We start from the raw sequence: 17,147 nt of genomic DNA, 5'->3' as shown, positions 1-17,147 counted from the left end.
TGATTAAACTTGAATTGACCAAAATTGTTTTTGAACTAAATTGAAATTAGTTGGTCTGATTGTGAGCCAAATCAGTTTTTCATTGACCAATATGTATATAATATATGTATATATATCAACAGTCATTCGCATTAATTACCGGGCAGAACCAGTGCTAACGCCAAGGATATTTGCCACAGTTGGTGAAAACCATACTTGGTTGCCACTACTCTGACCATCATTTAGCAGCACACTGCTATGTAGATTATTCTTCCCTTCGGACCTCCCCATTTTCTTCCCCACAAAAAATCCTACTTTCATAGCAGTGAAGAGACCCAATGCTATCAGAAGCGGTCTCACACCCCAATGAAAATCTTCAAGATGTTGATATTTTTTAACCATCCCAGGGCAAGATTTAAAAGAAACTACTTCCACTTCAGCTGGATCAACGAAGAAAGTGCTACATTCCTCCCCAAAAGTTAACCTCCCTGGGAACTTGACAATAAGGCATCCATTTGGCAGAATCTGCCGAATCTTCCCTGTAGCCCAGGCCCCTCGCCTTTTATGAGGCCATTCAAATCTAGGGCTGAGAACATTAGCTTTCAACCTAACAAACTGACCCACAAAGAAGGATTCTGCCATCTGAAGCTCTGAAGAATTGCCTTTCCAAAAGGTTGCCAATCCTATAAATCCTACAACCACACTTCCATTGCGATTGATGGAATGAAGACAACCCACTGGTGAGTGCTTTTTGTTTTCCTCCTTCAAGCGTACCCAATCCCCAGCTGCCAAACCAAAAGTGACCCGCTCCAGGGTTGAAATGGGAACTCTTAACGGGTCATGGATACCATGGACTCTCACCAAAACAAAACCATTTCGATCTGTATCACGTTCTAAGCCAACTACTATTGCTTCTGGAACATCCATATTTTCTGACTTTCGTGCATTTGGTGGCTTTCTAGAACGCACCATGTCTCCCACTTGCAGATGATCCTTCAAAAGAAACCACTCCGAGTAACCATTGCCACTTGATTTGTCTGAGGTTGTTTCGCTCCCAAGTCCTGTCCAGCCTCCATCACCATAAATTGCATTCTGCGAGCTGCAAATTATGGCTCAATAGATGACAATTGACAACACAAATGTGCAAGTAACAGAAAAGAGAACTTTCTCCTTTATTCCACTAACCAAAACAGCAGGCAAGAACTATACACTTATAAATTAAAGACACATTAAGCAGAAAAATCGAAAGCAAAAGAAGAAAGTATTGAAAGGAAAACGTCCAAGATTTTATTTAAGAATATGCCATGAGAACTACACAGCAACAACAAGCATGGCCATGACAATGCAATCTCTACCAACACAATTGATTATGTGGGTTAAGCAGGAAAACAAAGAGACTGATTTCTGATATCACACTATGGATAAGGTGAATAAATGCAGGAAGAGCAATTGATGCCTATAGGAAAGTAACTCAAGACCTAGTTTCTTGTTTAACAAATGATATCTATGTAACAATGCCAACACATGAAAGGATGGAAGTGACCTTAAAGAATTGATACCAAATGACATCCAGCTCATATCAGAGAGTCAAGATAAAAAAATTAAAATAATAATAATAAAAAAAGATACACGACACACTACCTTTTGAAAACACGTAAAATGTCTGTCATTAAGGGTCGATTCCTGAAGTCATAGTCAAAGCAACCACGAAGGACATTTTCAACTGAAGGAGGGAGGCCTTCTGGAATATGTGGTTTCTCTTGTTTCCTAACCACTGAGTCATAAATTTCTTCAACTCCTCTCCCACACCAAGGCTGAACACCAGTCAACATCTCCACAATGCTGCATGCGAATCCCCACGAGTCAGTCTCCAAGGATACTGGACCTCTTACTTCTGGCTGCCATTGTTCTGGAGCCATGTAGTTTGGGGTTCCAAGCCTGCGAGATGCATCTGAGCTTGGCAATGGAATTCCAAGCAGTAGGTAAGGAATCCCCACTTCTCCAAGAATTGCTTGATCATTTTCGTCAAGAAGGAAATTTGAAGGTTTAAGGTTAAAAACTAGGATTTCTTTCGCATGCAATTCTAAAATTCCCTGAGCCAACTGAATCCCATGCCTGCAAGGCGCAAACATCAGCAAAAATTGAGGATTTCAACCTTAAGCCTTAAGAAGAAGAAGAGAAAGGATGTAATGCACAGCACCTCAAAACATTAGCTAATGACAGCTTCCCTCCTTTAAGGCGAACCATTTTGTCACCAATTGATCCCTCATAGAACTTCATAACAATGCATATCTGCAGTGGAATATGAAGAAAATTTCTTCATCAGCCACCAGTCAGATGGAAAATGCATATCAAATGTGATGATCTCACTTACCTTGCCAATTATAATTGAAATTCCATAAAGAAAACACACACCTTCTATCCCTCTACACTTCAAAAATAAATCATCAAACTTATCCAACAGAACCTTCACATGATCCTCCTTCAATGGATTTAACATCTTGACAGCCACTTCATGGTACTCATCATAATTATCAGTTGAATGATAATGAGTGGCTAACCAGACATCACCAAAAGGACCCCTTCCAATTCTTTGTCTGAGTTTCAATTTTGCAGGGTCAATCCAAGGAGTTGAGTAGTTTGATAACGCTACAACAGTTCTAAGTTGTTCAGGATCACCTTCAAAAAGTTCATACTCAAAAGATGGAGGAGGTTGAGCAAGAACAACTTTTCCAGCCATTACGTCTATGGGAAACAAAAATAAAATAAAAAATCACAAATAACACCAACCAGTTACCATCATGTATTGATATTTTTCACAAAGGGTATACTATAGCAACTAGGGAGAGAAGAAGAAACTTAATGACAGCCATATACATAGAGATAAAGATAAATTAATATCTTCATCTACTAAAATCATACAAAACTATATTTTTAAGCAGTAAATCAGACCCTAAGTCGGGAACTGTGTTGCTAACTCTTAAGGTTAGAGCTGATTAATATATCAATCACCATACTTCAAAGTTTAAAATCGATAGCATAGATTCAAATGTGAGAGGGACTACTCTGGCTATGCACGCATTTTATCCTGAAGGAAACTAGAAGTAATCCACTATAAACTAGACTACGAGAAATGATCCCTTCTAAACTAAAACTATGAGTGCAAAAGAAGCCCAAGCATTAAGTTTATAGAAGCAAGACACTGAACAATAAAAATCAGCCAACCAAATGTAAAATATGCAAAAAGAAGCAGAATTTACATCGGAATCATTAAGTTCCGTTTATTAGCCGGCAACCCAAGAGTCCTGGGAAGCAAAGGCTGACACCCACTAAACTGGAGCTTATTACAACAGTAATCAGAATATTGAGATTAAAATCTCAACAGCCATAAGTTTGATAATCTAGAAAATAAGATAGAAAAGGTGAAATATTTATTATTTGAATAACCCGTAAGTAAGCAAAACCTAAATAAATAAACAAAGCCATAGAAAAACTGGAACCAATTTCCAGGAAGGGCAAAGAAGAATTCAATTTCTTCAAACAGAGAAAGATTATTCCTTTAAACTATATTAAAAGAAAAAGAAAGAGAAATACTTACAGAAACAGTAGACGAGCAGAACAGAGAAAGAAAATAAAATAGTCTCTTAGACTTAAAAAAAAGCCTTGGATATATCGATAAACAATATAAATTAAGACTGACAAGAAAGCTAGGCAATATGATTGATATTAAAAGAACAGAGAGAGAGAGAGAGAGAGAGAGAGAGTGTTTACATTTGGAATTTGAAGGAATCCAGAACAGGGAGATAGAGAACTCAGGTATCTCAAAAGGTGGGCCCTCTTTTTTAATCGAGAGCTCAAATAATACAATGTGAGATTAATGGTAAATTATATATATATATATATATATATATATATATATATATATATATATATTAAAAATAATAATTAGGAATGAATTTGTTAATTTTAAATTAAATTTATATATATATATATTTATATATTTTTTAATTAATTATATATATAATTTTAATATAAATATTTAATTTAATAATTATTAAACTCGTTATATGAATTCGAACTTTCCTATAATAATTTTATTAATATATTATCCTTATACTAAATTAAGGTCAGTAAACTTTCTAAAACATTCAATGTAGAATTCGAGATATAAAGTAAAATTAGAATATCAAGTTCGGAAGCTCAGACCATAAATGGGATTAACATATAAAAATAAAAGATATTAAATTTTTTAAAATATAATAAAAATATAAAAAGAGAAAAAAAAATAAAAATATGAATTAACATAATATTAATTATTAATTTTAATTTATCTGAAAAATAAAAGGTGATAATCTAAAAGAGTAATAAGCAACCCTTCAATTCTCCTATATATATTAATGATATATTTGAAGGTAATTTTTTTTATGTATTTAATATAAAATAAGTTTAATAATTTTTAAATTAAATATTCATATTTAAATTTATATAATATTAATCAAAATAATAAATAATTAATCTTGATATAAATATTTAATTTAGATACTATGAAACACGTTAGATTAATTCAGTTTGTCTTATTAAATTAATTTAGTTTAATTTAGATTAAAATTTATAAAAATAAAAATTAAAAAAGGAAGGAAATTTCTATCTAAATCTTGTGTTTTAATGGTTATAATTACTATTTTGTAATTATAAATTCAATTTAAATCTAAGCATTCCTATTTCAAAATTTTTGTTTTGATTAATTTTATAAAAATTCAATTCAATTTAATTTAATTTTTAATTTCCAAAGAATAATTTTTTAATTTTTATTTAAAATTGAATCCATCTTTTGCATACGTCAAATATTGTTATAAAAATTTAAATTTCAATAAATTATTTTTCATCTTTATTATAATTATATTGGGAGAAACTGAGGTGAAAATACTCATATTTATATTATTAGCTAAATTATTGGCGTATGATAAAGTAGGAAACTCAAGTTGTCAAAGCAGGAATTCGTGAGATAAACTCCAACCCGACACGAATGTGATTTAGATTTAGAGTGAATTGATTAAATTTAGAATTGATTAGGATTATTTTGAATTAGTCTAAAATGAATCGAATTGATTTTGATCATTAAGAAAAAATCAAAATTTTATTTTTTAAAAAAATAAAAAATATATTAATTATTGGACTTAATTAAATGAAATTGAAATTGAATCAAAACTAAAATTAAGACCGAAATCAAAAGAATCCCTTCGATCTGATTTTGAATATCTAGCCCTCATTGAAACCACCAATCTGATTCCAACACTATTTCGAAACCGAACCGTGCCTATGTCTACATAAAAGGAAATCAAAAAGACTGAGAACTCTATACTTAATATCAACCCAACACAAATTATGAAAGCTACATATGAGAAATTCTAATTTCCCAAAAAAAAAAAAAATCACATTTATTTGTTTTCAGGAAGATCATTACATTGCCCATCAATGTATTCTAAAGCATATATATATATATATATATAAACATCAACAATTCCAAAGTTTTCGGAGATAGCAAAAGATGAAATTATTATGCAGGAAGAACCTTCTTCACAATCTCATCACTGAGAGCAGCAATCTGCGAATCAAGTGATTTGATAGTTTCCTCCTTCTGATTCTCCAAATTTCCCAATGCTTCTTGCAATTCTGCCTCTATTTTCTTCTTTTCAACGGCAAGCTTCTCCTCCAACTCAGCCTGCGTCTCCTTCTTCATCTTGTTAAGTGCTGCCGATATTTCCGCCCTCGCAGCACGCATAACCGCCGCAGCTTGCTCTTCTAGCTCCTTTACCTCCCCTGAAGTGTCCTTGACGCTACTCAGCTTCTCCTTGATCGCGGCGTCTCTCTCGTCCATGAATTTTCCAAGAGGAGAGAAGTAAAGCTTGTCCAGAGTGACCATAAGGATCAAGAACTGGACCATCATGATTGGGAGGGTTAAGTTGAAGTCAAAGAGAGCAGCTTTTTCAATTTCTTCGGCGAGAGAGGGCGGAGCAAAGGTGAAGGAGGTGGCTGCAAGGAGTGAGAGGGATTTGAGGGTGGAAGAAGTGAGGGATGCGAGTTGGGTTTTGGTGATTTTGGGGAGTTTGGTGGGGAGGGTGAGTTGGGGGATTTGGAGTTTGGGTCTGCTGGTGGTGGGGGTGGGGAGGGAGATAAGGGGTTTGGAAGAGGCCATGATCACGGTGGCCATGGCTGGTGGATTAGAATTTGGGGCTTTGGTGAGGATGGTACTGAAAATGGAGTGAATTTTGAAGGAGAGATTTTGTGCGGAAGTGAAGAGAAGGGTAAAGGGCTATCTCATTTCTTTGCCACACAAATTGCTGATTTTTGCGCTGGCGATGGACACAAAATCCTGATAGACTGTTTGCACGTGCATACGTGCGTGGACTCGCCTGGGTTAAAAACGGTCCGGTTCCAGTTCTGATATAGACCGGTCCGATTTTAAGTTCAAATCCAATTGTGGCCGGCTAGCTACGCCAATGATTTTTGATATATAATACGCAATTATTTTGAGAGAGAGAGAGAGAGAGAGAGAGGAGAAGGTTGAGATCATTGCCAACAAGTGTTAGCTGATATCCTTGATATTAAACAATGCTGATTTGTAATCAAAATTTTCACACCGGAACATGGCCTACACAGCTTGTTAAATATGCATAATCTAGAATGGCACTCATACTTGCTCTCAAGGCGCCGAACGAAGCATTGAAGCACCATGAGTAAAATGCAATTCAGGTTGATCCCTGGCCCTTTCTCCTTTCATCCTTTTGAGGATGATTACTGTCACCCCAAAAAACGATTTTTCTACAACCACTCATGAAACCACAGGCAGATCTGGAGGGAGAGCACTTCAAACTTCCTTCCTGCCTTGCAGCCTGGAGTATGGGAATAACCGTTGCAATAAACCAGCCCACCTGGATTCCTTGTGTTCAAAATTTTTATATGTATCATCAAAAGTGCTGAACTCCCCATTCTCTACGTTGTAATGATTCTCTTCCTCATCATTGCCTTTTTTGTTGTCACAGATATTTGGACGTGAACGTGATATTGAGCTGCAAGTTAGCAATTACATCATCCATGGTTTCAGGAGATAAGTAGATAGACAATGGCATAGTAAGTTAATAACACTTAATTTAAATCATCCTATGGTAAATGTATGGGTCAGAAAGACTTCAATCGACATTTATAATTGGATACTGACAACATTATTGTTACAACAAATTAAATAGCAATGTTTAAGGGGGCTGAAGTCTAAGATAAGAGTTGCAGAAATGAGCCATACTAGAGTGATATAAATTGAAGATAAGTTGAGAGAAGGGAGATTGAGGTGGTTTGGTCATGCACATTAGGTGGATAGAAAGAAAAAAAGTGGTAGACCTAAATTGATTTGGAGGAGAGTAGTACAACATGACCTATAAACATTACAAATTTCATTTAACCCAAAATCGTTTAGCGTTTAGAGTGGAAAAAGAAAATACATATAGCCGACTCTAAATTTTTAGGATAAAGGCTTAGTTGAGTTTAAAAGGTCAAAAATCTTTCATCTATCTCTCAATGGACGCCATCTGAGAGTTCTTTTCATTTCAAGCTCATTACCCATAACCGGTAAATTACATTTGATCTGAAGCATCTTAGAAATGAAATTGCCTATAGTTAAGCTATAATGCAGTTTTCAAAATCCAGACCCTGAATTTTCACAATTTTGCAGCAATGCAACGCTAGAACGCATTTCATTTTTAGATGAAGATGTTGTGGCCGCACTAATTCAACATATTAATGCCCCCCGGTTAAGCCAATCTAATTTGTATAGCTTTGTTTGGAATAAATCATTTGCAAGACAAGAATTCAAATGAATTTTTATATAATTATGTTTGATTTTTATTTCTTTGAAAATATTTTCATTTTTAAGTTAAAGAGAATCGAATTCTTTCATCCCAAATATGAGAATTGATAAAAAAAAAATCAATTGAATTAGATTTTTGTAAAATTTTAGATTCCAAACAGGGCTATGGGAATTGAAGCAGATTTATTTGCAACTGAATGGAGATGGTGAAATAGTGGTGATTTAAACAAAGAGCGGAGACGATGGAGTGATGATTACTTGAGAAATCCAAGAAACAGTATAAGCTTTATAGAGAGACTTACATCTTGTGTTGTTCTGAACAAAAAGTCCATTTTTTTGATCTCTTCTTCTTGAAACTACAACTGTTTGAGATGTGCCTGATAAATTGAAGCTGCATGTATGGAAGAAATTGGAAAAAAAAAAAAACAACCATTAGCGTTAATAAGAAGCTGCAACTCCACAAAAGACAATTGAGAATCCCAAAAAAAAAAATTAACAGTAAATCAGCATCATTTCCGAGTACGAACGAACAAAAATCTTTTCAATAATACAGGAGTAATACTGCCACATACTTGATCACCATCCTTGATGCCATAGTTTCTGATGTAATCAGTTTCTGTAACTAGCTTCTGACCATCATACGTTAAGCAGAAATGGCTCCACACATGTGGCCTTCACGAACCACATTCAGGCAACAAAAATATCAACGTTAAAGGCAAGTGGAAATAAAAATCCTATAGATTCTGTTTCATGTCTAAGAAACCCAGGAACTCAAAAAGGAAAATAAGACTTCAAAGTCCTTCCTTTCCTCTTCCCACATTTCCTCGATAAACAAAATTAGAGATAGAACAAAAAAATGCAATGAACATACCATGAGATCTTGCCAGGTCCATTCTGTGTCATATCACTGAAGAAAGCTTCCACAGCCTGTCTCAGTTCTGCAATGGAAGCAGACTTCATAACTTCAATATCTGTGAAAACAAAATCTCCCAATCAATGTCAAAATCTGCGCCATTTTACCGCAATTTCTCAGCAACCAAAACATCCCCAAAATTAAAAAAATAAAAAGAATAGAATTACCAAAACATGAGCCATCCAATCTGAGAATGGAGAGCTTGATGGGCTCCTCAGGGAGCTGAATATAGGAAAAGTTGCTGTTGCGAGAACGCCCATCAATTATCATAAGTGGAGAAAATGCCAATGAAATAGACGGCCGCTGGCCGAGATAACCATCGGTGTCGATTCTCATATCAAGAAGGCTCATTAATGGACGGGTCGGTTCTGCTCTGCTATATAAATGGTACATCCAAAAGATTCGTAGAGGAGAGAGACACGCATCTGGAAACAGGGTGAATTGTGAGTGTTAAGGTTTCGCCTTTTGTGATTTTTAGCGCTGTTATGGAGCTTGTGTCGGGGGAGATTCGATCGAGCCAGATAGAGAATCTGGAATTGCTTGTTTTTGGGGGCTTGAAGAAGGTGGCATTTGGGTTTGAACTTTTAACGATTAACTGTTTCTTTTTTTTCTTTCTTTCTTGTTTTTTTTTTTCTTTTTTTACCTATTTGAAGCGAAGGCGCGCCTATTTTACCTTCGTTTTCTTGTTTGAATTCTGTTTATAGGTCAGGTATAACTATTTTTCTAAAACAAAACACTGATTTTTTTTTTTCGTAGTTCAGATCAAAATTAACAGTTTCGATTTGTGAAATCGAAAATTTGATTTAAATTATAAGAGATTAATTTCAGTTTTGATGGTTTTGATTTCAATTAGAAATTATAAGAGATTAATTTCAGTTTTGATGGTCTTGATTTCAATTAGATTAAATTTAATATTTAAAAAAAAAATGATTTGAGCTCAAAATCAAATCAAATTATTTGATTTAATTCAGGTTTTGAAGCGTTGACTGGTTGTTAATCCAAGTCCGACCTTGGCTGGGTCTACTTATAGTTGCACCGAATTTTGTCTCTTTTTTCCTCAGTGGCAAAACAAACACTATGTCTATACTCGTTAACTTTATTTGTATCAGTCTTTTTGGGTCAATATTGATTGTTGTAACCAAAAGAACAAAAAAATGGGCAAAAAAGAAAAAGAAAAAAAAATATTTTTTATATTTACTTCCCTTTTTCAGGAATGTTGCTGCTTGTGGGTTAATCATAAGCTATGCAACGAATGTAATATAGTACTAGGAAATTTTAAGCTGGAAAATAAACAAACAGAATGAATTCTGTGGAACAAAGAACATTGGAATAAGGGTAGTAGGGATATTATCATTGGGATTTCGTCAAGTTCCCTAATGATACACCAGATTGCTTGTATTGAGAGCCGTAGAGGGAGGGGAGGGGAATTTAATGCTCGAAACTCTGTAATTTATAGCAAGTTCTTCTAACAATATATGCTTCCATAAATTTTCTGCATCTCGAGTTTTGGATGGTCAAAAAAAAATCAGTACAAAGGGTCATTGTTGTGATGCTGGTGGTTGCGACAGCCAAAAACAGGCTTCCATTAATTAGGATCAGCAACTTTCTACTGAGCAAAAATCTCCTTGATGCAAGTCAATCTCTTTCAGGGACGGACCCATTACCATTATAACAGAAGGACATGTGAGAATTAGAGCAGCCACTGTCAACCTCCAGTTATATAATGTTGCCATATGGTCTCAGGTATTACCTCCCTATGAGCTTATAATAGGCATACAAACCGGAGCCAAGAAAACCAAGAAATTGTCCAATAACATTGAACTGTAAGCAAGTAAATAAATATTAGATTAGAAAGTGGATCTAGAGATGGATAAAAGTAAGTTAGTAGGGTAATAGAGAAAAGAAAGGATGTACTCACAATGTCAAAAGGAAGACCACCAAAAATTATCCAGCCAAGTCCAATGGTAAAGAGGTCCTACAACAAAATAACCAAGAAATCAGAAAACCACAAATGAAAATGACAAGGCAAGAATAGAACATCCATCATAACTCACAAGCAGCATAGATCAATAGACATGGAAACCATAAGACTGCAAAAACTGGTACTATCGACCAGGATACTTCAGTTTATTATCTTGCAGCCCATAAGCAACAATGTACAAAAATTTCATGGAATTCACTAATGGTATTGCTTGATGCACATGAGTCTATCAGATTTATGGTTTTGAACTGCAACAAAATGGCTTTAAATGAAAGAATGGTGTTGCATCAAATCAGTAGAATAAATAGTCAGTAAACAAACCTTCAGGTTACCACAAATTGTCTGTGTGAGCGCTGAATTCAGAGTAGTGTTCAGAAATATACTGTAATTCAAGAAGAAAGCCAGTATACAGGAAAGAAGGAGCACAGCCTGACAAAGGAAAAAAGGAATTCCAAGTCAAAATCCTCTGCATATGTATACAGTGTATTTAGAAAAACAGAAACAAGAAAACAACAGAACAAAGATGATTTATGCTTAGAAAGATTAGTGTTAAGATACACCCAAACTCAATATACCAATAAAACTTCCAACATAAAATATTGAATAAATGCTAGAATTAAATTGCAGTCAGTTGTACAAACAATCCCCACCCTCCCCTAAGTAGTTGCTACAAATATCAAAAGAGCTCAAGTTCTCAAACAGTTCATTGCTAATTAATTCAAGAGTCAAAGACACATTTGTTCTGGATTAGATCTAGGTACAGACAAAATTGCATATACGTACAACAACCAGAAGTCGTCATAACTGTAAGGTATATAATGGAAAAACTTCATTCATGTAAAAAAAACAGTGAACTAAACTATCATATTGCGGCTACATAAGCATTATCAATTAAAAGAAGGAGATCACAGAGAAGAAAGAGGCACTTCTAATAGTTAGAAGATCATACCAAGAAACCAGGGGAAAACAGATAGGGAAAATTCATTGTCATCTCCAATTCACCACGAATAAATGTCCAAAACAGCAAAATTGGTCCGCATACAATTCCTATCATAGGAAAAGTAACAAGAAGAGGTATTCAGGCAAAGAATACAAAATCTGAGAGGGCATACAAAGAAATCTAAAATTTATTAATTCATGCAAACATTAGAATTGTGCACAATGCATGATTCAGTTTAGATATGTTAAACTCACCATTGCACCACATAAGGCCAAAGCTATTAAGGCCACTGGATTTCCCTGTAAACAAGAATATATTAGCCACAGAACAAAATAATTTTTGAGATCATGAAGAAAGGTTCTCAAAAGAAAATTTAAGGGAGGCAAAACAAAGGTAAAAGAAAGAGGTGAAAGTGCTACCAATACGGCTTATAGTTGCAAGATATATTGCTGTCGTAATGTTGGCCAAGAAGACAACGGCATAACCATAGAAGTCAAATGACAAGTCACGAGCTCCCGCAATGAATGCACCAAGAATAATCACTCCAACACTGATAACATCCTTAATTTATTCAGTTCAATGAAGCAATCAGACACATTACAATACAATCATAACAATTTTCAACAACAGAAGCTGTTTGACTTTATAGGGAACAGTCAAATAGATATTTCATACAGAAACATGCCTAAAAGTTAAAAAAAATAACAATAAATAAAAGAAGAATAAGAAGCTAAGTTTGTGTTTTTGAATTTTGATAGCCTTTTGAAAGTCCAAAATCAACATCCTAAGTCCAAAATTTCTTCTGTCAGATAGATAATCACGTGGGTTACATCTGAATTTGAAGTTCAACGTGTACATTCAGTAAAGACGTTTTGATGTTGTTTTGAGCAAATGATTACCAACTATAAGAGCAAACCAAGAAAATAGAACAAGAGAAGGCAAATAGATGGCGATAGAAAATGTTGTGAAACAGAGTACAGAAATATCCAACATTTTGAGCTACTTTAATAATCACTTGTTACCCTGGAATGCAGTTCCTGCATTATCACAGTTTGTCATTCATTTAAGCTGTTTGAAAAGCAGCGTATTATGTATTAAACCAAAGATGCAGACTATGCTTAGGAATCCAAAGGGCACTTTTGGAACAAAATGAGATATTTAAGTCAATATTAGACAGCATTCGTTGTGATATTAATGCAACATTCTTAAGAATCCCTGACTTCAAGTTGCATAAGAGTCATTCTATTCCTTCCCGATCCATTACTAACCTTTCCCCAGGAAAGACCCACGCCAAGCAAGCTGCTGCCTCTCCAGGCAGATTTTACAGTGCCAAGCAACATCAGTAGAGATGGCCAAATTTTTGTTTAAGCTCATTCTAACTCATGCATGATATTATTGTCTGAGTTTCAATTGCCAATGAAAAAAATATACACTGAGAAAAGCAGCAGCATTGAAAAAGCATTTACCTTCCAACAATAGGAGGTGTATACCTCTGCCCTGCCAGCAAGTACTCCATAATCATTGTAAATGCCACTGTAGTTCGCCTTAGAGTGGTGTACATTGGAACATTTACTCCACGAACAGACTCCATGGTAACTAGCTTTCAAGAAGAAAATGGAAGAACAGGTATACATTAGTTACAAGCAAAAAAAAGTGTTCCAAGGAAAACTATTCAACATTATACAGTGAGATGTACCATGTAAAGCAAATAGGCAACTGAAAGAGGAAGGGTGTGCATCAATGTCTCCAATGGTACAAAAGTAGTATTGCTATCAGAAATAGGTAAAGATTCACCAGTGGTGAAAGAGATGATCTTCCAGCGTCTCAATGCATATAGGAAAGAGCATGAACTTATTATCTACAAGAAACAAACTGTGTGAATATAATATTTCCAGAAAAGGCTCTATACCTTTAGCACGATGAATGGCACTAATTGCACCGTATTTAGTTAGTAAAGACTAAATAATAAAGATCTACCTGAAAGAGTGTTATAGCATTCGCACTAGGGAAGTTATAAGAAGAAAGAGCTGCTTTGTTGAACATTACCAAAAGCACTGCAAAACAGATTGAGAACTTGTAAGTGGCTAAAGCAAATGCTTTTAACAAAACCAAAAGAGTAACACTAATTCTAGTATCATTACCAAATGAGCTAACAGAAAATCAACCCACAGATGCACAACTATCATTACAAAGAGAAGAAGGGTAGGAAGTAGGTAGAGGAGCAGGAATTTTATAGCCTACTCCATTGATAGGCACATCTTACTTTCAATGGTGCCTACATTTTTAAAACCTATTACTTCTTCAACTTCTAAGATTAATGTTTTCGGACAGAGGAAAATGATTCTGCTGCAATAGCAATGCAAATGATTTTCTTTTCCAAATTCATTCGTTCACTCAAAATTTCAGAACTATGTCTTTTTTTTTTCTTTTTTACTAAAGCATCCATTATTCATAGATGTCAGATTATCCACATGGATGTTGTGTGATTGTGGCCATTAGTTTAACTTTAATTATGTAATTCTTCAAAATAGCACAAACATAATAAGAAAGCACGAATCAACAAAATTCAGCAACTCACAAATATGACTTCACGAGACCCAATAGATGGCAAATAGAAATGACTTAGAATCTAAATTAGCACCACTAATCAATCCAATCACCACATCCTTAAGGCCAGATCATTTCCAAAATTAGGACTAATGTATCGTCCAAATCACATGTCAACAAAACTCAAATCCATAACATTATCCTGCTCTACAACAAAAACCAATCAATTAAGACTAATTCACAGAAGAAAACCACATCCTTAACGATAGATGATTTCCAAAATTAGAACTACTGTATCATCCAAATCACATGTCGACAAAAATCAAATCCAAAAATTTGCAAAATCTAATAGCATTATCCCGCTCTACAACAAAAACTAATCAGTCAAGACTAATTCACAGAAGAAAACCACAACCTTAAGGATGGATAGATCATTTCCAAAATTAGAACTACTGTATCATCCAAATCACATGTCAACTGAAATCCAGAAATTTGAAAAATCTAATAACATTATCCCTGCTCTACAATAAAAACCGATCAATCAAGACTAATTCCTAGAAGAAAATCGATTTAGAAGAACTGTGAAAAAAGATAATCTGAAATTTTCATGAATTATGGATATAAAGAAGGTACCAGCACAAGACATATAAGAAATTGCAGCATAGGCTCCTCTTTTGGTCATTGCAGATCCTCTAAAAAGCTTCTCATCGCCTCCTTTGATGAGTCTCTCCTTCTGCTTCTCTTCGCCGCTTGGAGAAATGGATACTGGAAGTATCGACTTGTTAGAGGAATTAGAAGACGCCATTGGAGATATCTCTCAGCTTTCTTTGAGGTTCTATATTTTGAATCACTGAACTCAAACATCGGTTTTATGGTCAACTCCACAAAGTGAGTCGTGCAACTCGGAACTCGGATCGGAAGTGAGCGCCGCCCGATTTATCAGACCAGTTGGCAGCGGCCCTTCACTCGCCTAATTATTGACAAAATATATGTTATTAGTCCAATGACATAAGTACAGGAAATTTATAGTGGATTTTATTGTTAATAAAATAATTAATTATAAAATTATATATTTATAAATTATCCATTTATTATTATTATTATTATTATTATTATTATTATAAACGAAGTGTATCATTTTTGCACTTGCCTACATTTTGTGGTTCTAAATTGAATTAGATTTTTTTTTTAAATAAATTAAAATCGATTAAAGTTTTATTCAATAATATTTTATTTCGATGGTTACTTATTTTAATAGTTATTATATTAGTTATTAATTATTTATATAGTAATTTAAAATAAAAATATTAAATAAAAATAACTAATTTTATTATATTTTAAAATAATATTTTCATTATAATTAAAATATTAAATATTATTTTAAAAATTATTATCGAACGGATTTAAAAATTAACTAGTTTTATTCTTTTAGAAAAATATATACATTAAAGGAAATTAAAATCAAATAGAATAGAATTTGTATCCGGCCAGGCATGCCTATTGCCTGGTGCAAACAAAGGCAAACAACGAAAGCAAGAGTGACCAACAATGAAAGAAATTATCTGCTATGGTAAATGTGTTGGGTAAATTAAAATATCATAATACATATTATTTAAAATATGTTATATTTTAAAAATATACAGAATTTCAAGCTATTAAAGATACACTATTTGCGTCTTATACAGATTATTTATTATTTTATTTTAAAAATATAAATTAATATATATTTTTATATTTTATATTTTTATAATAATATTATAAGATTATATTAATAATAAAATTTTTAATTAATTATAATTTTATTTTAGCTGATAATAAATTAATTAATAAAATATTTTTAAATTAATTGATATACATTAATAAAATGATAAATAAAATAAAAAATAATACATATGCAACATGATGATTTTTAAAATATTATTATTAAAATTTTTATACTTTAAATATAAAAATAAAATTTTAAATTTTATAAATAATTGTGCATATATATATATATATGAATATATTTTTTATAAAATAATTCATTATTTTTCTAATTTAATCAAAAATTTAATTAAAAATATTAATTTTAGAAATATATAATATAATGAAAGTAGTTTTATAATGTATAAAATTATAAATTTTAAAATTTTTAAAAAATATATAATAAATAGAATTTTAAATAATTATTATTTTAAAATTAAAATTTTAAAAATATTTACATAAAGATAATATTTAATGTGATAAATTAATTTTTATATAAAAAATATCAAAATATAAAAATAATAAAAAAATATACCATGTGTCAATTTTTTAAATTATCTCGTTAAATGAGGTGACACACTTTTATAAAATCATTTTTAAGTCTTCATTTTAATATATATATATATATATATATATATATATATATATATATACACATTAGCATTATAAATAAGTAAAGCATATAATTTATTTTCACAATCGAGCAAATTATTTATTATATATATATATTTATATATATGGGTATTAAATAATAATATGATAATTTAAATTAAAATTTATTAAATTAAAATAATATTATATATTTAAAAATTTTTAGGATTTTAATTTACTAAGATTGTGATAATTAATTTGAGTTGAAAATGGTTAAAAAAAAAAAAGCTGGTTAAACGAGTCACGACTCGCACAAATGTGAGCGAAGTTGTAGTGGCCAACTCGGGTGCGGTCAATTCAATCAGCCGAATTTTGACCCGGTCCGCTTCGTTCCGCTTTCCTGGTTTCTTTCATACATTTCAAATGCCGCCTTTCAAATGTATGGGTAAATTTAAGAGAAAACATTTTTTTTTTATAATTTTTAATTTTTCAAATATTTAAAAATAGAAATTAATAAAAAAATATTTTTTACTATAAAAATAGATTTAAAAAAAAAGGAAATTTTTTTTTAAAAAAAATTTGATAAGTTTAT

At 32.7% G+C, this 17,147-nt stretch overlaps 4 protein-coding genes across 7 annotated transcripts; all 4 read right to left on the bottom strand.

Moving 5' to 3' along the window:
• Positions 1 to 14: 14 nt before the first annotated feature.
• On the bottom strand, positions 15 to 3,840 carry LOC110654026 (E3 ubiquitin-protein ligase KEG). 3 transcript variants are annotated; one of them, XM_021809881.2, is made up of 5 exons: positions 3,751 to 3,840; positions 2,354 to 2,724; positions 2,180 to 2,271; positions 1,621 to 2,094; positions 15 to 1,078 (listed from the first exon to the last, which is right to left on the bottom strand). In XM_021809881.2, exons 2-5 carry the CDS (start codon positions 2,717 to 2,719, stop codon positions 136 to 138), a joined length of 1,875 nt encoding a protein of 624 aa, XP_021665573.2. In that variant the 5' UTR covers positions 2,720 to 2,724; positions 3,751 to 3,840; the 3' UTR covers positions 15 to 135. The 3 variants fall into 3 exon arrangements, with proteins under 3 accessions (XP_021665573.2, XP_021665575.2, XP_058002077.1); XM_021809883.2 differs by lacking the exon at positions 3,751 to 3,840 and adding an exon at positions 3,578 to 3,740; XM_058146094.1 differs by lacking the exon at positions 3,751 to 3,840 and adding an exon at positions 3,240 to 3,490.
• A 1,551-nt stretch (positions 3,841 to 5,391) lies between these two features.
• Positions 5,392 to 6,324, bottom strand: LOC110654029 (ATP synthase subunit b', chloroplastic). Its single transcript, XM_021809888.2, has one exon. The coding sequence runs from the start codon at positions 6,188 to 6,190 to the stop codon at positions 5,537 to 5,539; it is 654 nt and encodes a 217-aa protein (XP_021665580.2). The 5' UTR covers positions 6,191 to 6,324; the 3' UTR covers positions 5,392 to 5,536.
• A 197-nt stretch (positions 6,325 to 6,521) lies between these two features.
• On the bottom strand, positions 6,522 to 9,622 carry LOC110654028 (uncharacterized). 2 transcript variants are annotated; one of them, XM_058146090.1, is made up of 5 exons: positions 8,921 to 9,622; positions 8,712 to 8,778; positions 8,413 to 8,512; positions 8,143 to 8,231; positions 6,522 to 7,049 (listed from the first exon to the last, which is right to left on the bottom strand). In XM_058146090.1, the coding sequence occupies exons 1-5, from the start codon at positions 9,144 to 9,146 to the stop codon at positions 6,848 to 6,850; spliced, it is 684 nt and encodes a 227-aa protein (XP_058002073.1). In that variant the 5' UTR covers positions 9,147 to 9,622; the 3' UTR covers positions 6,522 to 6,847. The 2 variants fall into 2 exon arrangements, with proteins under 2 accessions (XP_058002073.1, XP_021665579.2); XM_021809887.2 differs by having other exon boundaries at positions 8,712 to 8,811; positions 8,921 to 9,612.
• A 455-nt stretch (positions 9,623 to 10,077) lies between these two features.
• Positions 10,078 to 15,202, bottom strand: LOC110654027 (UDP-N-acetylglucosamine transporter UGNT1). Its single transcript, XM_021809886.2, has 10 exons — positions 14,855 to 15,202; positions 13,652 to 13,728; positions 13,371 to 13,532; positions 13,141 to 13,274; positions 12,094 to 12,224; positions 11,929 to 11,973; positions 11,684 to 11,781; positions 11,056 to 11,163; positions 10,672 to 10,728; positions 10,078 to 10,574 (listed from the first exon to the last, which is right to left on the bottom strand). Exons 1-10 carry the CDS (start codon positions 15,024 to 15,026, stop codon positions 10,500 to 10,502), a joined length of 1,059 nt encoding a protein of 352 aa, XP_021665578.2. The 5' UTR covers positions 15,027 to 15,202; the 3' UTR covers positions 10,078 to 10,499.
• Between the last annotated feature and the right edge of the window lie 1,945 nt (positions 15,203 to 17,147).

This window comes from Hevea brasiliensis, chromosome 4 (assembly GCF_030052815.1).
Source record: "Hevea brasiliensis isolate MT/VB/25A 57/8 chromosome 4, ASM3005281v1, whole genome shotgun sequence".
NCBI lineage: Eukaryota > Viridiplantae > Streptophyta > Magnoliopsida > Malpighiales > Euphorbiaceae > Hevea > Hevea brasiliensis.
This window is presented reverse-complemented; position numbering and strand designations above follow the sequence as displayed.

What these genes read in the sequence shown, in the direction of transcription:
- LOC110654029 (XM_021809888.2), bottom strand. Translation starts at nt 6,190, where the DNA reads ATGGCCACCGTGATCATGGCCTCTTCCAAACCCCTTATCTCCCTCCCC.
- LOC110654027 (XM_021809886.2), bottom strand. Translation starts at nt 15,026, where the DNA reads ATGGCGTCTTCTAATTCCTCTAACAAGTCGATACTTCCAGTATCCATT. An exon ending in TTCTTATATGTCTTGTGCTG is followed by an intron (nt 13,729 to 14,854) that starts GTACCTTCTTTA and finishes TCTGTTTTGCAG; the next exon opens with TGCTTTTGGTAATGTTCAAC. An exon ending in GTGGTCTTCCTTTTGACATT is followed by an intron (nt 10,575 to 10,671) that starts GTGAGTACATCC and finishes ACTTGCTTACAG; the next exon opens with TTCAATGTTATTGGACAATT.
- LOC110654026 (XM_021809881.2), bottom strand. Translation starts at nt 2,719, where the DNA reads ATGGCTGGAAAAGTTGTTCTTGCTCAACCTCCTCCATCTTTTGAGTAT. An exon ending in TTTCAATTATAATTGGCAAG is followed by an intron (nt 2,272 to 2,353) that starts GTAAGTGAGATC and finishes ATTCCACTGCAG; the next exon opens with ATATGCATTGTTATGAAGTT. An exon ending in ATTTTACGTGTTTTCAAAAG is followed by an intron (nt 1,079 to 1,620) that starts GTAGTGTGTCGT and finishes CATAATTTGCAG; the next exon opens with CTCGCAGAATGCAATTTATG.
- LOC110654028 (XM_021809887.2), bottom strand. Translation starts at nt 9,146, where the DNA reads ATGTACCATTTATATAGCAGAGCAGAACCGACCCGTCCATTAATGAGC. An exon ending in GGACCTGGCAAGATCTCATG is followed by an intron (nt 8,513 to 8,711) that starts GTATGTTCATTG and finishes TGGTTCGTGAAG; the next exon opens with GCCACATGTGTGGAGCCATT. An exon ending in TGTTCAGAACAACACAAGAT is followed by an intron (nt 7,050 to 8,142) that starts GTAAGTCTCTCT and finishes GCTAACTTGCAG; the next exon opens with CTCAATATCACGTTCACGTC.